The sequence below is a fragment of the Tupaia chinensis genome, unplaced genomic scaffold (assembly GCF_000334495.1).
Source record: "Tupaia chinensis unplaced genomic scaffold, TupChi_1.0 Scaffold000484_1, whole genome shotgun sequence".
NCBI classification, from domain to species: Eukaryota; Metazoa; Chordata; class Mammalia; order Scandentia; family Tupaiidae; genus Tupaia; species Tupaia belangeri.
Window position 1 is genome coordinate 2,769,680 of NW_006159996.1, and position 8,668 is coordinate 2,778,347.

General features: G+C 44.9%; 2 protein-coding genes across 2 annotated transcripts in view; both read left to right on the forward strand.

Annotated features, from left to right (window-relative positions):
- The first annotated feature begins 1,593 nt into the window (after window positions 1–1,593).
- LOC106735692 (protocadherin gamma-A7-like) lies at window positions 1,594–4,533 on the forward strand. The gene is given in 2 exon segments (XM_014590794.2): window positions 1,594–4,182; window positions 4,185–4,533. Coding segments are annotated over 2 exon segments (2,484 nt in total). The 5' UTR covers window positions 1,594–2,003; the 3' UTR covers window positions 4,490–4,533.
- A 2,469-nt stretch (window positions 4,534–7,002) lies between these two features.
- Window positions 7,003–8,668, forward strand: part of LOC102495757 (protocadherin gamma-B5-like) — a gene marked incomplete at its 3' end in the record, with an annotated part of 4,646 nt that continues 2,980 nt past the window's right edge. The window contains exon 1 of the mRNA XM_006156260.3: window positions 7,003–7,631. Within this exon, the coding sequence (XP_006156322.2) occupies window positions 7,580–7,631 (52 nt within the window). The remainder of the gene's footprint in view (window positions 7,632–8,668) is intronic.

Genomic DNA, 8,668 nt, shown 5'->3' on the forward strand with positions numbered 1-8,668 from the left:
CATAACCAGGGACCGTCCTTTTCTCAGTTACTTTAGTATAGAGAAGGATGAGGGTTCAATTGCATAATGAAAAGAAATCAAGCCAAAATTCACTTTTTATGAATTCACAGCCCATGAGGGTCTCTGCAAATGTCTGCCTTCTGTGGAAAGTGGGTTGTTTAGGTCTAGCTAGTGGCATGGGTTAAGGCACTGGGTCCCATTTGTTCAATTGCGTGATTCGAGTACCAGAGCTGGCAGCTTGAAAAAATGCAAGGCGTGTGTGCATGCATGCCGAACATCTCAAGAGGAGAATAGAAGAGAAGGGATTGTAGTGTGGCCATCCCCTTTGGGGAGGTGATTCCTTACTTTTACTCCCTCTGTCTCTGGTGAGTGCACATGCTATATAGCAAAAATTAAAAAAAGAAAAGAAGAAAAGATAAAGAAAATGGATCGTGTATATTGCTGACTGTTGCTGCTTGGCTTCTCTCATTATTTCTAGTGGACTTTCAGGGCACAAAGTATTAGTCAAGGTCAACAATTATTTCTTTTCTTCTCACAAGATTGGGAGTGAGGATATTTGGGTTCCTACACTGGATCTACATTATAATCAGGAGCAAGGCAATTTTCTCTCATTTTCTTAAATAGTTAAAGTGAAGATGTTCAATTAAACCACCTCTTAGTTTCCATATATTTTAAAAATTAAAATACCTCTCTATATTATTAATAAAATTTTGACTCTCCGAGTCAAAATGATGGTGTCTAGAGCATAGTATGTGTTCAGTAACATCAGTGAATTAATGATTAATTTATATAAACTGATGTAAGTGTTTTCTGTTATACCTTTCATATATAGTTAAATAAAGTTTACCCTTCTACCTGCAATGGCTAATCATTCTCTTTGTGCAACAAAATGGGAGCCAGTGTCCAGAAGAGTCACTTTAAGAGTTGCAATGCACCCTTTTGGCTGGAACCACCATCTCCCAGTAATTAACCAAAATGACGAACACAAAGAGAAAGAGGAGAGGCACCCAATATATGTTCTAAAAGGAGAGGCACCCGACACATGTCCTCTAGGCCTTTTAGAAAACATGGAGTGGTTCCTTTGGCAACATATATGCAAATCTACCAGAAAGGTGATCTACCAGCGCGGATATATAGACATCGAGGGAATGAGTACTGTTCAGAAAGGAATGCCCCACAAATGTCACCATGGCAAAACTGAAGAGTCTACAATGTTACCCAGCATGCTGCTGGCATTGTTGTGAAGAAACAAGGGCAAGAGTCTTGCCAAGAGAATTAATGTGCATATTGAGCATATTAAGCATTCTAAGAGCAGAGACAGAGTCCTAAAAACGTGTGAAGGAAAATGACCAGAAAAAGAAGGAAGCCAAAGAGAAAGGTACCTGGGTTCAACTAAAGCGCCAGCCTGCTCCACCCAGAGAAGCACACTTTGTGAGAACCAATGGAAAGAAGCTTGAGATACTGGAACCTATTCCCTATGAATTCATGGCATGGTAGGTGTTAAAAATAAACCGATCTATGGTCTATTAAAAAAAAAAAGTTGCAATAAGAGTTGCAATGCAAAGCATAGATTTTTTAAATTTATCTGAATTTTAAAGAAAGTATACATGAACACTGCTACATTAATTTGGTGTCTTAAAATGGATTTTAAAGTATACTAGCAACATCTGGGATGAAGAAATTTAACTAAACAAGAACATTTTGAAAGATGGAACGGTCAGTAAATTAATTTCAATATGGTGCAATTCCCTAGTAAGGACTCTGAGCGCCGCTGTTGACCAACAGGGGAGAAATGGAGCGAGAGATCCGGCAATACCAACGAGTTCTGCAGCACGGAGAAACAGCAGATTGAGACAAGCCCTCTTCCACGCTGCTGCACCAAACTCAAGCCTCTGCCTTGCTGAATTCTAGGCTCTCTCTGCTAATTTAGAGATCAGCGCGGATATATCCATATTCAGAATCCGGTCCGGAGATCTCAGCGTCTGACCAGGATCACCAGGACAATGGCGGCTCAGCAGAGGGGCGGGGACTACAGAGGATTCGTCCTGCTCTCCATCCTTCTAGGGACCCGGTGGGAAGCCTGGGCAGAACGTATGCTCTACTCCGTGTTGGAGGAGACGGACAAGGGCTCCTTCGTGGGCAACATCGCCCAGGACCTGGGGCTGGAGCCCCCGGAGCTGGCGCAGCGCGGAGTCCGCATCGTCTCCCGAGGTAGGACGCAGCTTTTCGCTCTGAACCCGCGAAGCGGCAGCTTGATCACCGCGGGCAGGATAGACCGGGAGGAGCTCTGCGCTCAGAGCGCGCGGTGTCTGGTGAGTTTTAACATCTTGATGGAAGATAAAATGAATCTTTACCCCATAGAAGTGGAAATAATGGATGTTAACGACAATGCTCCCAGATTCTTGACGGAAGAAATTAACGTAAAAATAATGGAGAATACAGCGCCCGGCGTGCGTTTTCCATTAAGCGAGGCTGGAGATCCAGATGTGGGCTCGAATTCTCTCCAAAAATACCAGCTCAGCCCCAATCTCCACTTCTCCCTAGCTGTACAAAGTGGAGACGATGGAATTAAGTACCCGGAACTGGTGCTGGAGCGGGTGCTGGATCGGGAGGAAGAGATGGTTCACCACCTGGTCCTCACGGCCTATGACGGCGGCAGCCCACCGCGGTCTGGCACCGCCCACATCCAGGTCATAGTGGTGGACGTGAATGACCATGCACCTGTCTTCTCTCAGCCCCAGTACCAGGCGACTATCCCTGAGAATGTACCTGTGGGCACAAGACTGCTCACGGTAAATGCTGTCGACCTGGATGAAGGAATCAATGGCGAGGTGACATACTCTTTTCGGAAAATAGCTCCAAAACTTTTACAAATATTCCACCTGAACTCTATTACAGGAGAATTATCAACTCTAGAAGGCCTGGATTATGAAGAATCCAGCTTCTATGAAATGGAAGTTCAGGCTCAGGATGGCCCTGGTAGTCTGACCAAGGCGAAAGTACTGATCACTGTTTTAGATGTGAATGACAATGCTCCGGAAGTGACCATAACGTCTGTAAGCAGCTCGATCCCTGAAGACACACCTCCCGGGACAGTAATTGCTCTTTTCTACCTCCAAGACAGAGACTCTGGGAAGAATGGCGAAGTGACCTGCACTATTCCAGAAAATCTGCCTTTTAAATTAGAAAGATCAATCGATAATTATTATCGATTGGTCACAGCTAAAAATCTAGACCGGGAAAAACTCTCTCTGTATAACATCACACTGAAAGCCACGGATGGTGGAAGTCCTCCCCTGTCCACAGAAATTCACATCTCCATGCATGTGGCAGACACCAATGACAACCCTCCAGCCTTCACTCACTCTTCCTACTCCATCTATGTCCCTGAGAACAACCCCAGAGGCGCCTCCATCTTCTCCGTCACTGCGCAGGACCCTGACAGTGATGAGAACGCCCAGGTCACTTATTCCTTGGAAGAGGACACCATCCAGGGGGCACCAGTGTCCTCTTACGTCTCCATCAACTCTGACACTGGAGTCCTGTATGCATTGCGCTCCTTTGACTATGAGCAGTTTCGTCACATACAATTAAGAGTAACTGCATGTGATAGTGGGGACCCTCATCTCAGCAGCAACGTGTCACTGAGCCTGTTCGTGCTGGACCAGAATGACAATGCACCTGAGATCTTGTATCCTGCCCTCCCCACAGACGGCTCCACTGGCGTGGAGCTGGCACCTCGTTCTGCAGAGCCTGGCTACCTGGTGACCAAGGTGGTGGCAGTGGATAAAGACTCTCCCTACCGCCTGCTCAAGGCCAGCGAGCCGGGACTCTTCGTGGTTGGACTGCACACGGGCGAGGTGCGCACAGCGCGGGCCCTGCTGGACAGAGACGCGCTCAAGCAGAGCCTGGTGGTGGCCGTCCAGGACCATGGCCAGCCCCCTCTCTCCGCCACCATAACGCTCACAGTGGCGGTGGCTGACAGTATTCCCGACGTCCTGGCTGACCTGGGCAGCATCAAGACCCCTGCTGAGCAAGACGATTCAGACCTCACGCTGTACCTGGTGGTGGCTGTGGCTGTGGTCTCCTGCGTCTTTCTGGCTTTCGTGGTTGTGCTGCTGGCGCTCAGGCTGCGGCGCTGGCACAAGTCCCGCTTCCTCCAGGCTGCAGGTAGTGGACAGGCATGCCGGCCTCACACTTCGTGGGCATGGACGGGGTGCGGGCTTTTCTGCAGACCTATTCCCACGAGGTCTCCCTCACCGCGGACTCCCGGAAGAGCCACCTGATCTTCCCCCAGCCCAACTACGCGGACACGCTCATCAGCCAGGAGAGCTGCGAGAAAAAGGATTCTTTGTTAGCATCCATAGATTTTCATGAATGTAAGGATGAAACCCCAAGTATTCAGGTGAGTCCAGGGATAGCTTTATATTTATTTCCACAAGGAATTTTACTTTGTGATAGAGTACTATTTTGCAAAACAACAGCATAGAAGCTTAAATAACCTTTAAAGAGGCAAAAGTGAGTTTAGTGTTTTATTTCTTTTGTGATATTTAACATGGAACCCAAATTATTTATTTATTTATTTAGTGAAATGTATGGACATGCTTGTGAATAAGTGGACAATCACATTTTTGTACCTTCTATTTTCCACTTTTTTAGAATTATTTTATTTAACTTTATTTGTTTATTTATCCTTATTTAACCAGAGAGGGACAGAGTGAGAGCGAGAGCAAGGGAGAGAGAGAGAGAAAGCAAGCCACCAGGTCTGGGACTTGAACAGCTGTCAGCCCTGTGGGAGTCCAGTGCCCTTAACCACCACGCCACCTGTTGGTCTCTCTATTTGGTTTTCTTGGCTCATGACTTATAAATGAGAATGAATTGTTAGTCTTTCTTATGCATTAGGTCATCAAAATGTGAAGCATATCTCAGTTTTCTTTTCAGGATTCTCTTTAGAATTTAGATCAATACAAATTTATTGAAGATTTTTTTCAATCTGAAACTTCTTTTCTGTGTCTTGCTCTGTCTCCACATATTTCAGCTTGATGGCCCTGAAAATTCTGGTTACTTTCTGACCTAGTTGAAGTATAATAATCCATTAAAATTGGAGTGCCTTGGAGCCAGCAGGTGGCATAGAGGTTAAGACCCTGGACTCCCACATGGCTGACTGTGGTTTGAGTCCCAGAACTAGTGGCTTGAAATCATGCCAGGCATGTGTATGTATGTGTGCCCAAGATCCCAGAGAATGGAAGAGGAGAATGGAGGAGAAGGGGTTGTGGGTATGGCCATCGCTCCCCTCCACCATGATTTCTCACTTTTCCTCTCACTGTCTCTCTCTGTCTCTCTCCTCTCTGATGAGCACACATATCCTGTGGCAAAAACCTTTTAAAAAATGTTAGGGTGCCTAGTGAAAAAGTTAGAATGATGCCTACAGGATGAAATGTGTGCATCAAGCTTCACTAAGATTTATATCAGATGCAGGAATGAAGCCTCATGCCACCCTAACAGTCGCTGGTGAAAAACAGTACTGTATGTCAGATAAAATGTCAATTCAAGTGTTATAAGTGTTACAACTGGCATTTGTGACATAGGTAGTTATGTGTTTTGGTTGATCACTCCAGTGTGGTGTCTGTAGGCTCTTAGAAGAGATAGGGAATGCTGCCTTTATAAAACTACCATCTCATGTGCTCAGATCCTAGACCAATAGACAATCATATCTATTGGACCTGCTGAAAAATTCAGTTAGGAATAAACAAATCTTGGATTGACTACATCCATATTCTTATTTTTAAGAAAATTATTTTATTTAGCTTTATTTATTTTAATTTGACCAGAGAGGGACAAAATGAGGGGGGGGGGGTGAGAAAGCAAGTCACCAGGTCCGGGACTGGAACTGTGATCAGCTTTGTGGGAGTCCAGCACTTCTAACCACAATGCCACCTGCTGGCCCCCATCCATATTCTTTTTAATAACATATCAGTAAAGTTCAATATATCAGGTAATTATTCTCTAGAAGGGATGGATTACAAGGTAATCTTGATTCCTGACACCTTAGGGGTGTTAACTAAAAGAGCACTGGGGGGAGGGCAGCAGGTGGTGTGGTGGTTAAGGTTCCGGATTCCCACAAGGCAAACCATGGTTCACGTTCTAGACCTGAAGGCTTGAAAATCATGCAGGGATCGCTCCATGGCCGTCCCTCCTATGGGGCGATTTCTCACTTTCCCTCTGTCTATTTCTTCCTGGTGAGCACATGTGCCCTATGATAAAAACCATATATATATATACACACACACACATATATATATGTATATATATTTGTTTCTATCGTAGTGTTGTATTTAGTGACATTTTGCATAGAACCAACTGTGCAATCGTGTATGCATATTTTCACACATTCTGCACTGTTCAGATGTAGAATCACGTGGTGAGAAGATAATGACACTTTATAAGAAAAGATCCTTTGGTAAAAACATGGCTGTTGGATATTTTTAAAAAGAAAAGCCCCCAACAAAGATTTTTTAGATGCTTAGAAATATTTTTAAACAAAGATGAGAAATCATCATTAAACTGAGTGAGCTGTTGCAAATAGACTTCTTGGGGACCGTTCCCTTCCATTCTGAGGACATCATTCGTGGCCAAGTAAGTGCAGAGGAAGGAACCCATACTGCAATAAACGTCAGTGACTCCGTATTGAGAGGCAAAATGATTCTCCTGACAACTTTGAAGAATAGCATTATATTTTGAAACAAGGAAAATAATCGTGTAAGGAGAAGGATAGGACAACTCTTTTTCAGACTACATCATTTCCTTGATTGAATATTACCGGAGCGAATGGAAATCAGAATTAGATATCACTACAAGAAAATTATGAAAGGTATTTTGGAAAAAAAGATGTGTTTGGAAAGAAGTATAAAATGAACCATTTCAAAGAAAAATGATGCGCTCTGGGGGGGGGGATGGAAATGAATCAGCTTTTAAGTACCTAGAAAAGTGGAGGAAACATGAGAAACGAAGAATTAAGGCTAAGAAGTATCCTCTGTATTGCTAGTCAATATGCAAAATTACTGTGCTAAGATGATTGAGGTCAAGTCTGTAGTATAATCTTTCTATCAATAGAATATTTAAAGATTGGGAATAATTACGGCAACAGGTATTTACCTATTAAACCTGTGCGATTTTCCTAACAACCTGAGAAGTTAAGATAAAGGCATTTCTAAGAGTACGATTTAAACATTAAAGATACAAAGCTATCCCCTAATTTGTTCAAGTTAAACACACTGAAGTAGTTAAACCAAAACAGGGGCTGCAGTTCCCCAGTGTGGACTCTGGGCGCCGCTGTTGGCCAAAGTGGAGAGCTTGGCGCTCACAATCTTCTTGCGCAGCCGCACCGCGCCTTCCAGGGTAGCCTGATCTCAGACTCGCGGGCGCCAATCTTTACACTCCCCCGTCTTCTTCACGAAAAGAATCCCCGACCTCCCTCACTGGAGCTAAAGTCCGTCCGGAGCTGGGAATAGCCGCAGCACCCGGCTGATCGGTAACCCGGCGTCTCGAGCTGGTGAGCAAACTGAGGGGAACGAGAGGGATGGGGAGCGGCGCTGGGGAGCGGGGCTGGGCGGAGAGGCGGCCAGTGCTCTAGAGAGCGGGGAGCTGCTTGTGAGCGGCAGGCTAGACAGGGAGCAGATCTGCGGGAAGAATCCCACTTGCGCTCTGGAATTTGAGGCTGTGGCGGAGAATCCATTGAACTTTTACCACGTGAATGTGGAGATCGAGGATATTAATGACCACACGCCAAAATTCACCCAAAATTCTTTTGAACTTCAGATAAGTGAGTATGCACAGCCAGGCACAAGATTTATATTAGAAGGTGCCGAAGACGCGGATATTGGCTTGAACTCTCTACAGAATTATAAACTCTCTCTTAGCCCTATTTTCTCGCTGGTAAATAAGGAGAAACAGGATGGTAGTAAATACCCGGAACTGATATTGGAGAAAACCCTAGACCGGGAACAACAGAGTTTCCATCGGTTAGTCTTGACTGCTTTGGATGGCGGAGACCCACTCCTAAGCAGCACCGCCGAGCTACGAATCCAGGTTACCGATGCCAATGATAATGCCCCTGTATTCAACCAGGAGGTGTACCGGATCAGCATTCGGGAAAACGTACCCCCAGGCACCCCGGTGCTGCAAGTGTCAGCTACAGATCGGGATGAAGGCACTAACGCCGAAATTACTTACTCCTTTTACAGAGCGGGTCAAATGTTCAGTCTAAATTCGAAGAGTGGGGAAATTACAACTCAAAACACATTGGATTTCGAAGAAGTCAAGGAATATTCTATAGTGGTGGAAGCGAGGGACGGTGGAGGACTGGTTGCACAATGTACAGTTGAAATTAGCGTTGAAGATGTAAATGACAACAGTCCAGAAATTACTTTCCATTCTCTACTGGATATTATTCCAGAAAACGCAGTGCCTGGAACACTGATTGCTTTGATCAAAATACATGATCAAGATTCCGGGGAAAATGGAGAGTTTAACTGTCAATTGGAAGGTGAAGTTCCTTTTAAGATAGTCTCTTCATCCAAGAATTCATATAAATTGGTAACAGAAAGGACCCTGGACAGGGAGCAGATCCCAGAGTACAATCTTACCATAACCGCCACCGACAAGCGCA